This window comes from Pyrus communis, chromosome 12 (genome assembly GCF_963583255.1).
Source record: "Pyrus communis chromosome 12, drPyrComm1.1, whole genome shotgun sequence".
In the NCBI taxonomy this organism is placed as follows: Eukaryota; Viridiplantae; Streptophyta; class Magnoliopsida; order Rosales; family Rosaceae; genus Pyrus; species Pyrus communis.
In genome coordinates, this window is record NC_084814.1 from 6490597 (window position 1) to 6512562 (window position 21966).

General features: G+C 35.6%; 3 protein-coding genes across 3 annotated transcripts; 2 read left to right on the forward strand and 1 right to left on the reverse strand.

Annotated features, from left to right (window-relative positions):
• Window positions 1-1005: 1005 nt before the first annotated feature.
• On the forward strand, window positions 1006-5297 carry LOC137710328 (vesicle-associated protein 1-2-like). Its single transcript, XM_068449275.1, has 8 exons — window positions 1006-1178; window positions 1300-1370; window positions 1729-1810; window positions 1903-2018; window positions 2112-2276; window positions 2370-2417; window positions 3660-3737; window positions 4710-5297. Exons 1-8 carry the CDS (start codon window positions 1127-1129, stop codon window positions 4818-4820), a joined length of 723 nt encoding a protein of 240 aa, XP_068305376.1. The 5' UTR covers window positions 1006-1126; the 3' UTR covers window positions 4821-5297.
• Window positions 5298-9080: 3783 nt separating this feature from the next.
• Window positions 9081-10421, forward strand: LOC137711125 (small heat shock protein, chloroplastic-like). The gene is made up of 2 exons (XM_068450332.1): window positions 9081-9489; window positions 9769-10421. The coding sequence occupies exons 1-2, from the start codon at window positions 9252-9254 to the stop codon at window positions 10176-10178; spliced, it is 648 nt and encodes a 215-aa protein (XP_068306433.1). The 5' UTR covers window positions 9081-9251; the 3' UTR covers window positions 10179-10421.
• A 5607-nt stretch (window positions 10422-16028) lies between these two features.
• Window positions 16029-21881, reverse strand: LOC137710525 (uncharacterized). The gene is made up of 14 exons (XM_068449570.1): window positions 21676-21881; window positions 21386-21575; window positions 21207-21258; window positions 21064-21112; window positions 20307-20464; window positions 20113-20178; window positions 19896-20032; window positions 19642-19702; window positions 19442-19503; window positions 18610-18714; window positions 17954-18029; window positions 17372-17484; window positions 16965-17024; window positions 16029-16881 (listed from the first exon to the last, which is right to left on the reverse strand). Exons 1-14 carry the CDS (start codon window positions 21761-21763, stop codon window positions 16776-16778), a joined length of 1323 nt encoding a protein of 440 aa, XP_068305671.1. The 5' UTR covers window positions 21764-21881; the 3' UTR covers window positions 16029-16775.
• Between the last annotated feature and the right edge of the window lie 85 nt (window positions 21882-21966).

Below are 21966 nucleotides of genomic sequence, written 5' to 3' on the forward strand. Positions count from 1 at the left end.
AGAGAGAGAGAGAGAGAGAGAGAGAACGAATGTGACATATCATCCGTTTCAAGTGATTTTTGTTTGTTTTTTTTACCTAGACCAAATGTGACATATCAAATAATATGGAAGGACAGCAAACCAACAGCCAAGCCTAAAATTAAAGTATCGATACATCCCATAAAAAATCCAAATAAATGGATCATAAAAAATAAAACAAAATAAAAAGACATGAACAGAAAGAGAGGGAGTGCTTTTATAAAAGTACGTAGCATTGACCAATATAAAATATAAATAATAAAATTAAAATTTTAAAATTTAACAGTTGTAAGAATTAAACTTAATGATTAATACTTATTGTAACATTGACTCATACATAGCATTAAATGGGAAATGAGAGAGTGCGATGTTCAATGAATTTTGTTAGTGTGCTCGTAAAATGGGATGATCCGTCACTGAAATTTTTATTTTTATTTTTAAGTGTCCATTTATTTGAACAATGGCATGTGATGTACCACCTCATGTTCCGGGTACACTGAAAAATCTTTTCTGTTCAACACACATTTGACTCGATTCTCGTCAAAAAGTGAATTCAAACCACATCATTATTGCTTGTCTAATATGAGAGGGATCGTTTGGATGTGCTTTTAAAATGATTGAAAAGACTTTTAAAGAAAATATTTTTGAATTCCAAAAACACTTAAAATGTTTTTTCAAAATTTACTTGCATCTTTACTAAAGAATGATTTCAAAAACATTTTTACTAAAAACACTTTCAATCATTTTAAAAATATATCCAAACGAACTATTAGTCTACTTTCTCTTGTTGATAATATCGTTTGTTAGGAAGGAAAAAAAACACACACACATTTGATAAAAATAAAATCAAAATTGGTAAATCTCTCATCAAAATTCAGAATAAAAAAGTAATAATAAAAACAAAAGTAATTTCTTTCGGGGAAAAAAAAAAAATTTCCCCACTCAAATTTATTATTAATTCACAAATCACAACCATATTATTCCGATTTCTCAATCTCTCTCCCTCTCCCCTTCTCTCTCGATCTCTCCGCCTAATATCTGTTTTCGTTTTTGTTTCCAAAATAATTCCAACTCCACCAATTTTTTGCAATTGAATCGATCGAATCCGATGAGCACAGGCGAGCTTCTCAGCATCGAGCCTCTGGAGCTCAAGTTCCCCTGTCAGTATAACACGCTCTCTTTCTCTTTCGATCTGTTTTTCGTTTCCAGAAATTTGCATGTTGTGGTTTCGTTTCTGTTTTCAATTTGTGTTTTTTTGTTTTTGTTTTCAAATTTCTCCAGTCGAGTTGAAGAAGCAGATCTCCTGTTCGCTCCAGCTCTCGAATAAGACCGATAGCTATGTCGCCTTCAAGGTCAGCCTCTTTTGTTTTTCTTTTTGTTTGTCTGTGTGTGTGTATAAATATATTGTAATATACACTGTTTGGTTGTTGGGAAAATGTAGGAAAAAGGAGAGCACTAAGAATGTGATGATTTGCTTTTCTTTTTGGAACCTGAAAAATTACTGTTTCCACTTGGTTGTACTTAAATTTTTGTTATTTTTAAAAATATTTACGTGTTTTTGTAATTCGTACAACATCAAATCCGTAATTCGAATGGGGTTTGAATTTTATCTGTATTTTGATAATGCCAGGAGGCTGGTAGAATTTGAATTTAGTTTGTGAAATTTCTAGTTTTGCTTTGGAGGTTTGATATTTATTTGATTATGTTCAGGTCAAAACTACGAACCCGAAGAAGTATTGTGTTCGTCCGAACACCGGAGTTGTCTTGCCTCGATCCACATGTCATGTTATAGGTGCATACTAATTATTATTTGTTTCTGTGATACATAGATTCATAATATACATTATCGGTTTCTTTAAATATTATTTGTTTGTTGCAATATAGTTACAATGCAAGCCCAAAAAGAGGCTCCTCCGGACATGCAATGTAAGGACAAGTTCCTCCTCCAGAGTGTAAAAACTAACGATGGTGCAACGACAAAGGATGTTACTCCTGAAGTGGTAGTTATATCACAGAATGTTGTTAGTAATTTAGCACTGATGTTTTGTGTACTTATGCCGAGTTTTATTCACTGTGGAATTGGCTCTGTGTAGTTCAATAAAGAGGCGGGACATGTGGTTGAGGAGTGCAAATTGAGAGTGGTATATGTTCCTCCACCTCAACCCCCTTCTCCGGTTCCAGAAGGTTCAGAAGAAGGGTCTTCACCAAGGGTTTCTGCTACAGAGAATGGAAACGTGAACATTTCTGAGTTTTCCAATGTGAGTACTCGAGTTATTAGACCATCCGATAGTTTTTTTGTCTTCAGTCAGCAAAAAGATGTTGACTGGCATGCGGTTTGTTGATGATTACAGGCTGCAAAAGCATTTACTGAGCTTGAACCTCAGGAGAGATCTGCAGAGGTACAACATCATGTCTGAGTATATGTGTCTTATACCTTATTCAGTTTCTGAATTTTTCTTATTTGTTGTTCAGAAAGTCTGGTATGATGTTGTTAGGCTAGATGATTGTTACATTAATGTCTGTTTATTTAACTTTTATTATTAATTATGACCAAGACTGTGTTAAAATTTGCTACAAAAATTGAAAGTTGGTTTTAACTAATAAGAATGTCAATAAACTTCATGCGAACTTTTAGTATCTTTGTTTTTTTTTTTTTGGCTAATGGGTTTGATGTGGAGTAACACAATTTGTCTAGCCTGATATTTTTTGGTGAACCTCTCTTCTTCTTCTGTTCTGTGCTTCATTATACTAAAATTATATCTTAAGTGCAATCCTTTTACAGTGTGATTCATTTTATATTGTGAATGTTGGTCAAATGTTGGCTCTACACGGAATTTGAGTTCTTTTGAATGATATAACAGTGCATGTTGTACCAAGGTATTTTCTTTTTCTTTTTATTAGGTTTTGCATTTGTATACTTTCAGAACTTTAGTATGGGATGTGCTCTTTAACGTTTTTTATGTTCTTAATGACTTATAATAATCTATAGAGTCGAGTACCTTAAGTGATGAATAAAAATAACAGGCTTTTGGTTTGTTTTCGTTGACCTTGAAAAAGGCAGTTAAGTGTTCATGGTCTGTTTTTGGTAACTTGGTTTCTTACACATAAGTATATGTATGGTGTTACAAAGAAAACTACGGTTTACATGTTCTGGATTAGGATTAGCCCATCATTTGAGAAAGGACTTGAAATATCATGGTTTTTGTCCCTCGTTCTGTCACCTTCCATGGCTTAGCCTTCCCTGAATTTGAGGCTTGTCCGTAAATTGTGGAATGTTTCCAGATTCCATGTTTTAGTTTATCCTGATTGTTCCTTGGATGACTAGTGTTTTCTCACTCATTGACTGCCCTTGAGATCTGGTTGCGGGATCTCAAAGCATCATAAACATATCAGAAATCTTAACTATTTTATGATTTTAATGGGGGTAAAAAAATCTTACCATTTCTTGTAAATGAAAGAGTGTGTGTATTTTTTTTTTTCATTTAGACAGCTTCTTTTGTGTTTTACCTTCTTCCCAAAGTTTTGCTTCTACCAATATCGCAATCTATCTACACAGGATATCTCCCTAAGTAGTAGTCTACCACGTAACTAGTGGTGCTTGCAGTGCTGCTTCTTATATACGTTTACTTTTAAAATTGCAGGCAAGATCACTTATTTTGAAATTGACGGAGGAAAAGAATAAAGCAAATCAACAAAGTAACAGGCTTCGTCAAGAGCTGGTGAGGGCTTAGTATGCAACTTTAATGGGATTGTATTTGTTCTCTTCTTTACCCTTTTTCTTTACCTTCTCACCCTTCTGTATGCATATTTATCCTCGAAAACATATGCCATAGTGATTATATAGTTCCAATTTGCAATGGTCATAAATTGGTATATCATAAAGTGGGATGTAATTATGGTTTTACTTCGTTCATTCCCGTTGACTGTTCCCAGAAGCTTAAGCTGTTAGGATGTGATCCAATAAGATATATATATTCGTACACTATCCCTCATATGTGTCTCTCTCCACCACTAGAGCCCCCAGTAGATGTTAAAGTATGTTGGTGACCCCTATTCCCAAAAGTTTTGTTGTATATTCTAACGATATCAATAGAAAATCTAGCAGCTCTATAAATTCACTGTGTCATCCTCACCTTTTCCCTTCCAAATTTATGCAGTACAGAAATTCCTCAATTTAGTTTTTGACAGTTGCTGATATGATTTCTGATATATGTTTTATTTAATAAAATGCGCACCAAGAGTAGATGAATTAACCACTCCCGAATGTGGGTACTAGGTCTTGAATCTTGATAAAAAGTCTGAGGGTAGATTTGTTTATGGGAGTTTTAACGAAAAGCCCATGGTAATGTTCACTTTAACGGAAAACCACATTTTAACACTAAAAAGTTAATCTTGGTACTATTCACTGTACCCTTTATTTTGTCATTATCATTAAAACTCAAAAGTTTTCAAGTCCTTTTCATTAATTTTCCTTTTGTTTATTTTAGTTGAGCTCGTTAATAAGGTTGTTTCCGAAGCAATGTGTAGACAATTGTTATTTCTTTGATTTTTACTCTTCTACCTTCATCATGTTCAGGGTAAAAATGCAAAAGGCTTCACATTGTTTCTTCCACGGATTTCACTGTATCGGATTGTTAACTCTCTTGCTTCCAAAATATTGTTGCGTTTTTACTTGCTAAGTTATTGTGTAGGAACTCTTGAAGCGTCAAGGAAGCAAAAGTCGTGGTGGTGTTTCAATCCTTTTCGTCATTATTATTGGCTTGGTCGGATTACTTCTGGGTTATCTCATAAAGAAGTCGTAAGCACTCTGTTAATCTGCTGTCAAATTGTTCCCTTCTCAGTCATTGAAGAATGATGGTGAAAGGGAGAAATTAAGGAGGGGGAGGGTGGCTCATTTTTAGTTAGCGTTGCTAAAGTTTCGAAACTTGTTTAGGTGGGTCTTGATCGATCTTAGGTGCTGGAACTCTAGATTAGCGTGTGGGACTGATCTTCGGAAGGCTTACATTCTCATTGTAACTTAAAGGGATTATTTCACTTTGTTTCTGTTGTGGTTCGACGTGAGATTTTGGTTAACTGTATCTTTGATGGTTAATAATTTAGGATGAGGTTCCTCTCCGGATCCTCTTTGTGAGGATTCCGGGATCACTTTATGAACGGACATAAAGTGATCTCCGGGATCCTCATAAATAGGATTCGGATAGTATCCTATTCCAATAATTTATACATCTCACTGTGATGTAAAACACATGTTCGGTTGTTTAATACTATTGGTGTTTGTTCAATTTTGTTAGTAGCTATCTATGTTAATTAATCCGGTAGACAATTGGATCTGTAAATAGAATTTAACCATGTCGGTTTTAGGGACGTTATTATTATGGTATAAATAGATGATAAGAACAGTATTTTGCTTAAAAATAAGGAATGCGTTATTTTCTTCTCTAAGTTGTTACTAATTTAAAACAGGTACCATCTTTTGGATACAATCTAATGGTTATTGTAGGAACTTTAAAATGCAACCAAGAAGGAGCTCATGCATTCCACGTCGTACGTACGTTCTAAAACAAGTACAAAATTGATGCAATAACATCACACGTTTCAGCACAATAATAATCCACAGGAAATGCTTTCGTTCGGTTTTTTTCATCTTAATTTCATTACTATTTAGTACTTACCATATATTCTTGACATCCACTAATTCTCCTTCCTAACAACTATCTAAACTACTAATGCTATTCGTTTGTTAAAAGAGAACTATATATTCTTGCAGTTTTTGCAACCTATTTGTAGTGAAGGAAATAGGAGACGGTGCGGCACAGGGAGAGGGAGGGAGGGAGGGAGGGAGGGAGAGAAGGGAGGCTTGAAAAAATTTGGGTGATGATATTCCTCATATCTTGTGCTTTGGTTTAAACTAATCATCACAGGTTTTATTTGACCTACAAGTATTACAAAACCCAATAGGAAAGAATCTTGTAGATTACATAGGTTTCCTATATATATCAGATATATATATATATATATATATATATATATATCTACTTAATTAGGATTTACACAATCATACACATAATAGGAATATAACTACAACACTCCCTTGAGTATGTAAATACTCAAGTAGTTGGTGCATCAGATCTTCAGGCAAATGTAGAAACGGTTGATAAAGTTGTATCGTCTAGTCGGCATAAATAGCAAATGCAAATCTCAAATACGGAATGCATATAGGAGTAGGTCTCATAAAACTTGTAAAAAAGGGAGGCTTGAAAAAATTTGGGTGATGATATTCCTCATATCTTGTGCTTTGGTTTAAACTAATCATCACAGGTTTTATTTGACCTACAAGTATTACAAAACCCAATAGGAAAGAATCTTGTAGATTACATAGGTTTCCTATATATATCAGATATAGATATATATATATATCTACTTAATTAGAATTTATACAATCATACACATAAAAGGAATATAACTACAACACTTTCTTGAGTATGTAAATACTCAAGTAGTTGGTGCATCAGATCTTCAAGCAAATGTAGAAGCGGTTGATAAAGTCGTATCGTCTAGTCGGCATAAGTAGCAAACGCGAGTCTCAAATACGGAATGCATATAGGAGTAGGTCTCATTACATTTGTCTATGGTAATAATCAGTAACACAAACCCTGAGGAGAAAAGTGAGTTAATGCATTTTTGTCAATATGTAACATGTTTGGTACATAAGTTGGACACACACAAGGGTATGACCATCTCAGAGGAAGTGCCTCGTCAAAACTTTGTCAGGCAATAAATACTCGAAGTAAAAATGTTCCTAAGGAAAAAAGAGTACATTAGGTCAAATGACTTCAGGATACTCATCCTAAGTTTGACAAAACTTCCTTTAAGAACTATAAACATTGCAAATCAAATAATTTATGCATACTAATTTTTTGGACCAACTTCTAGAAGGTTGACTTCGGCAAAGACTTCGTGAAGAGGTCGGCAAAGTTGTCTTGGGATCATATCTGTTTAACTCCGACTCAATATGTTTGGTGTTGTCTCACTTGATGTATCATTTCTTAATCTGGTTGATACATGCAGTGTTTCCTCTCAAGAAACAATGCGAAATTTTCACAGTTTCCTTCTTGGATCGTTTTTGGGACATCAACGACAAATTAAAAGTCCGCAATTTGGTGAATAGTTCTATCCGAGTCAATCATATCCAAGTATTGGGTTTTCAAGCGGCACTCCACATGTCATAATACAAGTGGAGAAAATGATATATTTTTTCATATCCCTTAATTTACATGAAGTGCTTGCTTGACATTGGGTACTTTGAAATTTGGGTAAATTACACTTTCATACCTCAGGTTTTGGGTCTATTTCAATTCCTTACATCTTCAAAACATTTCACTTTTATACATTAAGTACTATTTTATTTCAAAAGAATACATCTGTTACATTTTCCATCTATTGATCCGTTAAGCGTTGATGTGGCCACCACGTGGCTGCCAAATGTGTGCCCCCGTGTCAAAAAAAAACAATTTTTTAATTTTAAAAAAAAACCCTAAATCTTCTAAATATATTAATTTAAAAAAAAAGAAAAAAAAAGAAAAGAAAAACTGAAGTTAACCTTCCCGTCATCCCCCCCAATCCCCGTTGTCCCCTCAAAACCAAAAACCCAGAATAATCCCCCCCACCCCACCCCACCCCACCCGCATCTCCCCCACCCGTGACCCTCCCTCCCTCCGCACCCATCCTCTTCCCTTCTCTACACCCCCCCCCCCCCCCCCCCCAACTCCTTAAATCCACATCCATTCCACGAACCGGTGATGGCGAGAAAGGATCTGGGTTTGTTTTTTTTTTTTTTTTTTTTTCTTTCGGGTTGCAAGTTTTTTTTTGGGGGGGGGGGGTCAAGGGAAGAAGATGAAGATGGGGGAGAAGAGAGGGGAAGAGGGGGGGAAAGACGAGTTTTTTTTTTTTTTTTTCCTCTTTCCTTCTTCTTTCTGGGTTGCAGCGAAAAAGATGAAAATGGGGGAGATGGGTTTGGGGGTTGTAGGGAGAAGATAGGTTTTAGTTTTTCTTTTTATTTTTTATTTTTTATTTTTATGTTCTGGGTTGCAGGTGGGGGGGGGGGGGGGTCAGGGGAGATGAAAATGGGGGAGATGGGTTTTGGGGGTTGCGCGAATAAGACAGGTTTCAGTTTTCTTTTTTTTTTTTTTGGTTCTGGGTTCAGGTAGGGGAGTCGGGGGGAAGAAGATGAAGATGGGGGAGAAGAGAGGGGAATAGTGGGGAAGGACGGGTTTTTTTATTTTTTATTTTTTTCTCTTCTTCTTTCTGGATTGCAGTGAAGAAGATGAAGACGGGGGAGATGGGTTTGGGGGTTGCAGGGAGAAGACAGGTGTCAGTTTTTTTTTTGAGAAAATTCAAGTTTAAAAAAAAAAAAAAATTAAAAAATTATTATTTTTGCCACGTGATAGACATTTGGCAGCTACGTGACATATATGTGGCAGCCACATCAGCACTTAACGGATCAATAGATGGAAAATGTAATGGATGTATTATTTTGAAATAAAATAGTACTTAAGGTATGAAAGAAATGTTTTAAAAATGTTGTAAGGAATTTAAATAGATCCCAAATCTAAAGTATGAAAGTGTAATTTACTAATGTTTTAAAAATGTTGTAAGAAATTTAAATAGATCCCAAATCTAAAGTATGAAAGTGTAATTTACTCCTGATCATGGCAACTTCGAATGAGAAATCCAATATTTTCTTATTCATTTTTTTAACATATAATAATTTTTTTTGTTTAATTTACATGACATCCCAAAACTATATATTTGAGATTCACTATGTACCACGTCATCAAACAAGCAGAGATATTTTTACAAAAGTTAATGGTAAGACTAATAGTGCACGTCTTGTTAAATTAAAAGATGTAAATTAACACAATTTTAGTTTAGGAACAAATTCTAAACTTGAATGAAAGTTCAGGGACCAGATTCTAAAATTTTCGATAAAATCTTTTGGCTTCTAGAATTTTCACCATCTATCTAGACATGGTATGGAACCTTCTCCAATCCTCTGTTTTCCCCTCCTCCACGGTTCCCCTGTGATTATCACATCGCATGTGTCTCCTCTATATAAAACCCCTTCACTTCGATCCGCCTTCAAACCCAACAAGTTCAAGTCCAAATTTCCATTCACAAACCGATCAAAAACCCCAAATCAAAGCATCGTTAATCTCTTTTCTTGTAGAACAAAAATGGCTGCGTCAATGTCAATCCTTCTCAAAAGGGCCGCAGTACCAGCACCAACCATCCTCTCCAAGCTCTCCAACCCCATCCGTTCTGCCTCTGTATCTCCCCTCGTTTCTCGGTCTTTCAACACCAACAGCCAAGTCACCAACTACGATCAGGATGAAAGCTCAGTCCCCGTCGGTCGCGGCACCGCAGACATGTCTCCCTCCAGCCGCCGTGACCTCGGTTCTCCCTTCTTCTCAGGTAGTTGTTATCTGTGTTATCTTTCCTTTCCGCACTTCTAAAACGGTTCCATTTGTTGATCAGATATTTGAAATTCTTAATTGGGTTTGGTTTTCGATCACGTATTTCGATTGGGTTTTGTTTGTCTTGTGAGTTGCACTCGGATTTCTCCAATCGGTTTTTTCTCGGTCAAAATTCTGAAATTCTGAACTGGGTTTTGTTTCTGGTTTGAATTCCCGGTTGGGCTTTCCTTTTGATCAAACATCTCAACAGGGTTCTGTTCATTTTTGTGAGTTGCAGATGTGTTCGATCCGTTTTCTCCGACGAGGAGCTTGAGCCAGGTTCTGAACATGGTGGACCAGTTCATGGACAACCCATTTCTGGCAGGGCCACGGGGAGGATCGAGAAGGGGATGGGACGTGAAGGAGAACGAGGAGGCTCTGTTTCTACGAATGGACATGCCGGGACTGGACAAGGAAGACGTGAAGATCTCGGTGGAGCAGAACACGCTGGTAGTAAAAGGGGAGGGGAAGGACTTGGAGGATGAAGACGGCGGAGCGAGGAGATTCTCGAGCAGACTGGAACTGCCTCCGAATCTGTACAAGATCGATTCGATTAGGGCTGAGATGAAGAATGGAGTTCTGAAGCTGGTGATTCCGAAGGTGAAGGAGGAAGAGAGAAAGGATGTGTTTGAGGTTAAGGTTGAGTAGTTGAGTAGCGACCGACTGGAGAGAGGGAGTTGGGTTTTGGGAGTCTCTGAATTTGATGACTTGGCATCTTTGAGTTAGTTTGATGATGTAAATTTGCATTTTTCGGTTTTGTTTCTGGTCTTTCTATTTTCTTGGATGGTTGGACTTCGGAGCTGAGCTTTTGGATAAATAAAATGAAAAGGGTATTTGCGCTTTTAATGGAAGATTTTAGGAAAAAAAAAAAAAAAAAAAATTTTCAACAAAGTCTATTCTATTTTTAATGTAGATAATATCGTTTATTAAAAAATATGTACTTGATATCTGATTGGGCGTCGGTTGTTTCCCGGGGAACTCCGGCTCAAAACTTAAGCCTCCGCCCCTAAACAAAAATCAGAAGGGAAGACCCCAATGTATCCCAGCCATAACCTCCCTGCAAATGTTTGTGGCTTCACAATCTCTCGTTTATGAAGATGTGTAGGTTTATATGTTGTTCAGAAACATAACGGATGAGTTATGGTGATTGTTCATCATCCCTGTATATACAAGTGTTAGATTTTTCGTCCTCAACAAGTAGTTAGGATCAACAGGCTTCTTATGGACCAAAAAGAAGCACAACTGCAACTGACAATGTTCATTGACAACAGAATCAATTAAAAGGAGAATCAAGAGACAGAAACAATGGGATAAATTAAAGTAAAGTGATTTTCGCTCCCTCTTTCTCACCGTACACTCCTCATTTCATGTAGGCTTTGGGTTAAATAAATTAAAGGAGAATCAAGCGACGGAAACAACGGCAACTCCATAACCCAACCTATACTTGTCTTCTTCTTCTGTCACAACCCTCGGCTTCGCTTCCTCTTTCTTCGTCTTCTTATTTTTCTTAAACCCGTCTTTATTACCATCACCTTCCTCATCCTCCAAACCCTTAACAGGGTCAAAAATCTTAATCCCTTCAAAGAGACTAATACGCCCAGGCTTCAAGTCCACCGCAGCAGACTTCGATTCCACTACTGCAGTAGGCTCCTTCCCTTGGATCACCGGAGCCAAGCCACGGGCAGTCCGGACCTGTTCAAGACGAAACTCAGCATCCCTTTTCCGCGACTGTTGGCGCTTGAGCTGCTCCTCTTTGGCGGCAGCCTCTTCGTCCTGCCGCACCTTCTCTCTGTTATCCAAGTTGTACACATTCTACCGCTTCTGAGGCAGGATATTCAGACCTCCATGACCTCCCATCAATACTTTTAGTTTCACATTACACTCTCACCTGCATATATTATGTATTCGACAAAAAAAAAAAAAAAAAAAGAAAATTACACAGAATTACCTAAATTATTGGTCATTAATAGTTTTATACCTTGTATTTAAAAAGTTTCAATATCATACTGTATCTTCGAATTTGTTGCAATGTCATACTTTTCGTCAGTTGTCTGTCAATTCCTCTGTTAAATGCTGACGTGACACACTTTCTATTAAAAAAAAAAATATATTATTAAAAACTAAAAAAAAAATCATTTAATATTTTTTAAATATTAAAATAATAATTAATTAAAAAAAAGTTATTTAAAAAAAAAAAAAACCCCAAGTTCGCCTTCTCCCCCACCCCTTGTAACCCAAAAAGAAAGAAGAAGAAGGGGATAAAAAAAAAAAAAAACCCCCAAGTTCATCACCACCCCAAGTTCTTGTACCAAAAATTACCAAGTCGTCAACATATAAACATATTACAACACCATAATCATTTGTGAATTTAGAGTATATGCATTTATCAGCATTGTTATGTCTAAATCCATATGATAAAATGACAAAATCAAACTTTTCATGCCATTGTTTTGGTGCTTGCTTCAATCCATATAATGACTTTACTAATTTACAAACCTTCTTTTCATTCTCAAGGAGAACAAACCCTTCTAGTTGTTCCATATAGACTTCTTCATCTAAATCACCATTTAAAAAAGTCGTTTTCACATCCATTCGATACACATGCAAATTATATAAAGATGCCAATGCAAACAACATTTTAATTGATGTGAGCCTATCTACTGGTGCATATGTATCGAAATACTCTATTCCTTTTTTCTGCTTAAAACCTTTGGCAACCAGCCTGACTTTAAATGTCTGAATAGGCCCGTCTGTATTGTATTTTCTTCTAAATATCCACTTACAAGCTATTGCTTTTGATCCTTGGGGCAAGTCTAGTAAAACTCATGTCTGATTAGATATTAATGTTTCAAATTCATCATCTATAGCCTCTTTCCACAAGGTTACATCTCTTGAAGTCAATGCTTCGCTTAGACTTTTGGGATCATCCTCAACATTCAACAATATGAGTATTTTCTTAAGAACCCTTGTTCTATTTCCTTCGACTAAAAATACAATAAATTGAGATGAAATAAAATCAGAGTCTAGAGTCTTTTCTTTTCTTACTCTATGGCTTTTCCTTGGTTCATTAACAGTTTCAGACTGTTTTCTTTTCTCACCTTGAGAATGACTAGTAGCCAAATTAGAGAAAGGTGTTTGATCATTCTCGTTTCTAGACATTGAGTAGTCGTTATAAAATTTATTTTCTATAAATTAGACATCTCTAGACTCAACTATTGTATTTGTGTCTAAATTAAGCAACCTATATGCCTTTGAATTTTCTGCATATCCTACAAATATGCTTTTAATTCCTCCTGGACCCAACTTGGATCTCTTAGGGTCCAGTGCCTTGTAAAAGGCTACACAGCCCCATACTCTCAAATATGACAAATTTGGTTTTCTTCCTTTCCAAGTTTCATATGGTGACACATGAGTCTTTGTAGATGTAATTCTATTGTGTATATGGCATGCAGTAAACAATGCTTCACCCCATTAATATTTTGGAGTATTAGCATTAATCATCATAGAATTAATAATTTCAGTGAGTGTCCTATTTTTCCTTTCTGCCAAGCCATTTTGTTGTGGTGTATAGGGTGTAGTTTTTTGATGTACAACACCATGCTCTTCACAAAAAATATCAAATTCATGTGAAAAATATTCACCACCTCTATCACTACTAAGACATTTAATTTTCCTTCCCTTTTGGTTTTCAACTTCAGTCTTATAGCCCTTAAAACACTCAAAAGCTTCATTTTTATTAGATAATAAATAAACATAAGTGAACTTAGAACAATCATCTATAAATGTGATACAATATCTTTTTCCTCCTCTTGTTAAAACACCATTAAATTCACATATGTCAGAATGTATTAAGTCTAATAAATTTTATTTCTTTCGGCAATTGGAAAAGGTTTCTTAGTCATTTTCGCTTGAATACATGTTTCACATTTATCATTATAATCATCATTGCAAGCAATTAAACCAAGTGTGCACATGTATTTTAAAGATCTAAAATTTATATGTGCTAAACGTAAATGCCATAAATGAGAGGAAGATTCAACAATATAAGCAGAAGAATTCACTTTATTATTAATACTTAGTTTGAACATCCCATCACAAGAATACCCCTTCCCAACAAACATCCAATTTTTCAACATTATTAACTTGTCGGACTCTAGAACAGTCTTTATACCGTTCTTACATAATAAATTTGCAGACACAAGATTCTTTCTAATTTCTGGAACATGCAGTACATTAAGCAACGTCAATTTCTTCCCATAAGTAAATTGAAGTTCAATGGTTCCTTTTCCTAGAACTGTGGCGGAATTAGGATTCCCCATTAAAACATCTTGATTGTCCATTGTGCCTTGTCATTGAACACATGTATAGTAGCCTTTGAGTCAAGCCACCAATCCAAGGATTTTATTGCCGCTGCCATATTCAGTTCGATAATCATGCTAATATGCATCATTGATACCATTGCAACAATGTTATCAATTTTAGAGTTTTCCACCATATTTGCGCTATTGGTCTTATTCGCATATTCCTCACTTGCTTTTTTGTATCTACAATCATGAATATAATGGCCTTTCTTTCCATAATGATAGCAGACACCATTTGCATTCTTTTGATTGTTGTTGGAATTGGTCCTCTTAAACTTCCCTTTGTCATTTTTGACTTTGAAGTTCTTTTTATATTTGTTTCCTTCGACAATGTGAACTTTAGAGGAATCTTGATTTGCAAAATTCTTATCACGATTTTGAGTTTCCTCTTCAATTTGAATATCCTTTTGCAAATCATCCAAACTAATGTATTCCACCATGTGTAGAAGTTTCTTTCTATAGTTATTCCATGTTTGAGGTAATTTTGCCATAATAGCCCCAACTATCATAGGATCCGGAATAACTATTTTAAGTTCACGAAGCTTTGAGACCAAGACCAATAATTCATGAACTTGGTCTAGGATGGGTTTGTTATCAAACATAGTGAATTCATAATATGTGAACATTAAAAATTTATCGGTACCTCTTTTCTCAGTTGTGTACTTGTGTTCAAGTGCTTCCCAATTTTCCTTTGGAGATTGAATGTGTGCGTACAAGTCATATAAGTGATTAGATAATGTGCCTAAGATGTGTCCTCAACATACCAATTCATCTTCTTCACGCTTCTTTCGATCGGCAACTATTTTGTCCGAGTCTTTGTCACTTGGTTCACGAATAGGCTCCAATTTCAGGTCCAGCACATATATGACATTTAGAACAGTAAGCATGAAACACATCTTGTCCTTCCATCGGGTGAAGTTTGATCCATCAAATTTGTCTAGATAGCTTGTAGACATCTTGATTGATAATCTTCAAAGCCATGTTATCAGACATGTTCTCCATGATGGTAATAACACTTTAAGATTGTTAGAGTAAATGTAGTATTATAGAGAATAATCCGAATAATGACTTTAAGCCTTAAAGTGTTATTTTGCCCCACTCGAATGAGTTTGCTAAAGGGTTTTTGGCAAGTCACTTTTAGGATACAACAAAGTATGGAATATTCGATTAGCAAAACCGAATTGTATTCCCTTAGAAATAACTAGAAAGAAATTGTATGAATGTGATGGGGAGAAAAGAGAGCAAGGAATGTAGAAACAAATTTCTGAAAAAATTGTGTGTGAAACATTATGTCACAATAGGTATTTATAGGCATTAAAGCACCCGTTCATCGAGTCCTTTCATTTTAGTTGAAGATATACAACCCTTCTTAATAGTGTTGATCCAAAAGACATGTCTTCTATTTAGAATTTTCAGAAAATAAATTTGACTAATTACATCTTTTAATTCTACTCATACAATTTGAATAAGCATCATGTCTTTTAATCAAAAGTTGCAACCATTCAACAAAATATACAAAGGTTGAATGAACATGGCTGTGCACTGCAGCACCACACACATGCTGCACAATGCAACACCAAATCATATATATATATGATTTGACTAAGTTTATAATTAAAGCTCGAGCTTTGCACTAGATTCGACTTGTGTTTGACTCCTTAAAGGTCTTAGGAAACAATATAAGCTTGATATTGGTATGTTCGGTTTGTAAAGCTCCTAATCAGCACATATTTTTTCACAAGACAAGTCAAACTGAATTCTATTCAAGAAGTTGAATTGGATTGAAATATTATGTCGGAGATGTTTTTGGAGAATTATGTTTACTTATTATTATTTTTTTCCTAAGTTCAGGTTGAATATTTTCAATTTGGATTGAAACATCATGTGGTAGATGTTTTTGGAGAACTATGTTTACTTTCTTTTATATGTTTAGATTGAATATATTTCAATTTGATTTTGTTTTCGAAAGACGGACAAGCGCGGACTAACTAATTGCAGTAACTAGCTAAAAAAGCTCGAACTCAATATCGAGCTCGGAGTTTTTATGCCTGGTTCATGTAAGAAACAAACCAAACCTAAACAGAATGATATTCCGTTTGGGTCAACTCGTTTAAAGCCGTATCTAGTGTGAAGAAAGTGAACTCTCAAGTAAACATAAGATCGATTATTGCAAATTGGCCTTCCCCTCTTGGTACACCTCATTTGATTTGGTATTGCAATCAATAAAATGAGGCAATTAGTTTTATAACAAATCGATCCTATGGGTTTTTAGTAATTGCAGTCAACAGAATGAAATCAGAAAAAAAGAAGTAAAAAACAAGGAGAGTGCAAAATAAACTATTTTGCACATCACTGCTTCACTCTTAACAATTCTACAGAATATGCCTCTATACTTATTGTTCAATATGAACCTTCACGAATTCGGTAATTTGATGATTTCGTTTTTATTTGTGCACAATAAAATGTGAATCTGCAATAATACAAGAATCAGATGGTTACATGAACATACGCACATCCAACATACGGGAAATGTGTGTATGTAAACATGTAACGTGGAAACAAAAATCTCGAATAAATTCTAACCAGCTGACCACATCATGTACTTGCGAGGCTTAACCGGTGTCTCTGCATCACTTAGAATCGGTACAATGTGCTTACATCGCAACAATCTCAACCTTCCATATCGCTATATCAGTCGGGTTCTGGATGCAAGAAGTTGTGCTGCTCATTGAAGTTGAGACGCTTACCTTGCGATTCGTGTAAGGTTCTCTATTGTAGATAATGGCCCTCTTAAAACTGTCACGGCATATTCAAGGGACATACTTGCATGCACCAATTAGAATGTGGACTCTACTTCTGCCACAGTTTTACAAGTATTACCCCCTCAGAAAATGAAGTCGCTAAGCTGAATACGTTTGCCTTTCTGGGAATTCCTACTGATAATATATCCACTCTCTCCCACATTAGCATTCATACAGTTCATACTATGCCTGTAGAATTAACAAGCCATTATAAAATCTGATATTGAAAGGCATAGGTAGAGGGCGGAAGGTAACAGTACTGATATGCTTACCAATCAAAGTGATCTTCGCAGCAAATAGATCCCGAAATGATTGAAAGCCCAGTGCCTTTCCTGCAATACACGTGCACATTTTAGTTATTAGACACTATTACAGAACAATAAAAAAGAAATATACGCATCACAATCTTCTACTATTGCTTTGTTTAATCTCTTAATTTTTCTGTACATCGAAACATAGAAATTCATTCACTAGATTTGGGTGTGTTAAAAAATAATGAGGTTTGACACCCACAGCCACCGCTTAAAAATTGACAGATTAAATCTAAGTTCAAACAAAGCAAAAGCAACAGAATCGTCAATAATTCCAAGTTCAGGCAAACCTACAGGTAGCAAAATGGGACTAATCCGAAATGTAAGTGAAGAATAAGTAACAATTTTTATTCATACTAATTACGTACCAAGTTGCAGTATACATGTCATAGAACTTATCAAAAGCTTTATCAAAACAGTACTGGCATGTCAAAAGATCCCTGATATCAGTCACCTGGCATGTTGATTTACAGCATTTCACCTACACAAATCAAATCAAAGCTATTAAGCATCCTAAGGAAATATCACTAAGTGATAGGAACCAAAGGTTCCTTTATCTACCAAGACTTATAGTCTCCATGTAAATACATGTATCATGAATCATGATTTAAATCTTGAGTGACATTGTGGCTCTATCTTTTCACACCGAACATGGAAGCAAAATCAATAAGTAAATAAATGATAACCAATGCTACTTTTGTGAACAGAAGGGTTTTATTTCCACTTGTGGTCCCTACACTTGTATTAGAATTGCTAGACTCTAAATATTTAGCACCTATTGACTTAGTCCCGAGCTGAGTCAATATCTGCACTCAGTTAAACTGAAACTGAGAGATGTTTTACAAACTCGAACCCTGTCAACCTGAACTATACCACAGGTCCATACTGGTACAACATCTCTTTATTTTCTATAAATCTTAGGAAAGCAGTGATGCAAAGTCAGTACCCACCAGACGAGAGAGTTTATGAGAATAATATTGTCGATGGGATGGATGTGTCTGTATATGCTCATTCAAATGACCTGCACTGAAAATTAGGATTATCAGTCCCAATGCTCTGGGTGTTTGCTTATGGAATTCAAACTTGAATTAAGATCCTCCCTGAAAATGTCGAGATTAATCAGCAAGCCATCCAAGAACAATAATATTCAAGCACTGTTTACTCCCGTTTTTACTATAATGAGATATTTGCTTTTTTCCAAGCATGATATCTCATCTTCTCACTTCAACTAAGCCTCATCAAACTTGTGTTGGAAAAACATAACAAAATAGAAACGAATGAATGGCAGAGAAGCTACCTACAACTTTCAAAACCAAAAAAAAAAAAAAAAAAAAAAAAAAAAATTCAAATAACATCTTGAACCACAGTTGACAAAAGCCATTTTCCTAGTTTAATCAAATTAATGTACTAATATTATTGGTGACGCCACAAAAATTGCAACATTAATCAGTCTGGTAACTGAAAAGTGAGAAGTCAAAATTTCACAAAGGAAAAAAAAAAATGGCTCGATGTTAAGAAATGTAGAAATGTTCAACCAAGACACAACCTTATATTATTCCATAAGTCAACTTAATATCATTCCAAAAAGTGTAATTATAATGCTTACTTGTCACAGAGGGCAATGCTACAATGAAGGCAAGTGGCCAAACTTAGCGAGTTGTAGCATTCATTGCACTTTGAAGCCGATATGTTTTTGCCCATCTGGTGGCATCTGCTAACACAAAAAAGGCACAAAAGGGATGGTGACTCCACTCTCAAGTCATGCGATAAATAGAACAGATGGATAATGTTTCCAGTCAAGTTATAGCATACCAAGACAAATCTAAAGGACGCAGCACAGTAGCTCACTAATTAAAAAGATCAAATGAACTATAAATGGAACAGTGGTTAGTCGAACAAATCCAATACAACTGGATATCATTCTAAGTTTCTAACTTTAAGCTAAGCACTATATTGCTAAAAAAAAAGTGCCCAAATTGTTGAGGAAGTAAAAAAAAAAAAAAAATGAGTTTGCAATATCAACTGCACATTTTTGTCTATGAGACGCCTAGCATTTCAAATAATTACATATCCAGAATTGGGAAATGGAGACATCAGATGTCCAGAAGAAATTAAATTTCCATCTTAACAATCTATTTAACCTATATACACCCACATATATCAAACTCAATCTTAGATGAAAATGAAGTTGCTGATGAGATAACCAATTCCTGGTGAGTCGGCAGTTCTACTTTTTGTGGCAATGATTATTTAACCAGCTTTCAATAGACTCAACAACACATGGAGGTAAGGCCCAGTCCAATGATCTGGAGAGAAGGGGATCCCTGAACCCTTAAAACCCACATACATGTTTTGGTCATATAAGACGAGCCAAAATGCCAAAAGCACAAAAGAAAAAAGAACGTATTTGGACAATTATTTAAAAAGAAATTCTAAACCTTCTGTATAATGCAAGAAGGTCTGGGGGTATTGAATTGGCTTTGCTGTGGCCCAAAGTCACCTGGAAAAAAAAAGGCATAGACTTTGACGAGTCATACCATCTATGTTTCCCTTCGTTTTCATAAATTGCATAGCCTAATTAAGGAAACAATAAGGACGGTGTTTACAAAAAATATAATAAAAAAGAATAAAAGAGAACCTCGTTACTTGTCACCACCAAACAATCTTCAGCAAGGTGTCCAGGCCTTCTACATTTCCAACTACACAAACATGTTCACCATCACAGATGAATAAAGAGCAAATACCATCAAAATATATACTGGAATAAGTGCACTCATGAACAGAAAGGAATTGCAAAAGGTTGCCTCTATCTGATGCATGGGCTCAACTTTACTGTCAGTTTTTACATTAGAGAAACTTAGACGGAGAATATATGTTTAACAAAATGAATACCAATCATAAGTAGAAAGAATGGAACTCTTCTTGGACCAGCGATGGCGTTCATAATCCCAAGTGTCCCCAAAATCATGCATCGGTAAGGTACATTTGGGTCCAGATGAGACATCTGGTCTTTGATTACTCAAGGGGTCCTAAGAAAATTATAAACAGGCCCGTTTATTGAATCAATAAATTTAATTAAACATTACAACAAATTTGTAATGCTAAATACCTTCATAACTTTAAGAGCTTGCAACAGATCAGCTTTGCACTCCATGCTGCAGATATCATCATCAGTCTGTGGAAGCAAATAAGCACTACTTAGAGTCTAGAAATTAAAGTGCATGGGAGAAAAGGAGACTCAGTGAGTGTTAGTTTAAAAGTTTTGTTAATGCACTTCACATAAAAATTAAAATCATAACCTACCTCATTGCATATATATTCTCCGTATTTACCACACATGACACAAATAGGTTCTCCTGGATTAGGGAAACGCTGTTCAATTCTGCTTTTTACTTGATCAGATTCATTTAAGTGACCTGATGGAAGCATAGCTTCACATTCTGAAGACGTACTTTCATCACCTATATTTTTCAAATTGCATTGTAAAATATTACAATCATAGAAATAGAGAAACTTCTACTCGTAGTCTAGCAGACCAGCAGCAAGGAAAAGCCACTGACTAATATCACAGAAGAGCAAGAGCAGAAAAATAGAAAAGTCTATAAAGATGGCAATTTACCCTCAGCAGATAAGTTGTTCCTGCCATCAACAGTATCTCAAATGTAAAAAGTGAGACGTGTTATTGGTCAAACAGTGAACTAACCAGTGCAACTTTACCAGTCAAAACATGAAGTTTCAAAAATTTTATATGCATCAACTTTTTCACGTTTCACATTTCAATCCGTTAACCTTCGGCGATCGACTTAAATGAAGTACATCTTTAATCAATAACATCCAATCGAGCAATACTGATAATTGAGCACCTATTAATCTTTTGTATTTTAGTTTCAATGAATTAGGAAAAACCGAACCCTTGAACTAGTACCAAAACCGAACTGCAAATAAAATTTTTAGGCTTAGAATATCACTCTAAAATAACTTAGTTAGCAAACTATTAATCAAATTCCGACGTCGCTGAATGCCTTGAAAATAGCACAAGCCCAAAAGAAAGCTTACTTACTATCATATTGCACCAAACTTAAGCACGACTTCGAAGTTCCCGGCTTTCCCTGCCACAACAAGAAACCAAACCTCAAAATGCTGACCTATATCAATAAAAAAACCACAAATGCAAAACAAATTAACAGCAACAATTTCAATTACCAAAACTTCACAAGTTAATTCCTCGTAATTCTGCGATGTACAAACTTCTTTTCTGCTCATACATTTCACAAAAATAAAAAAATAAAAAAATATTAAGTAATAACAAAAGCAAAAAATCGCAATTTATAAAAATTAAAAACAAATTCCAATGATAATTGAAATTAGAAATCAGCAATTGCCTTCTCCTGTCTATGTAATCCTGGTGCGACATAGGTGCGTCTTTCTCCTCGATTTCGCGGTTCTGACGGAGAGGGGGAGGCGGTTTTCGTTTTGGTTTCGGATCACGACGGCGTTTGCGACATGTAGTTTCGCCATCACCGGCCGGCAGATGTTGAAGCGGCGGAGCATTGCCGGTGACGACGTTGTAAGCTGGAAGTGGACGGAAATGAGTTAAAAGGAACAAAACGCGGCGTTTGTAGGGGAAAGGAAGGCGGTTGAGACGAAAGGGTAATGGTATTATTGAAGTTACCTTGGAGGTTTTGAAGAACGGAGGAGAGACTGAGGTCCTTCTTGTAAGAAATCGAAGGGTTCTTGTAGAAATTTGACCTCGTCGACATTTTCCAGCTCTCTTGCGTGTTTTGCAGAGTACGCACATGGAACGGCTGGCGTGTGGTTTTGATGAAAGAGAACGGAGGAGGGTTTGGCTTTTGATTGAACCAATTTTTCTTCAAAACATTTTTATTAAAAACGCTTCCATTGAGCCAACTGCAATTCTTTGAAAATATTTTTATTAAAAACGTTTTTGTTTGATTGAACCAAC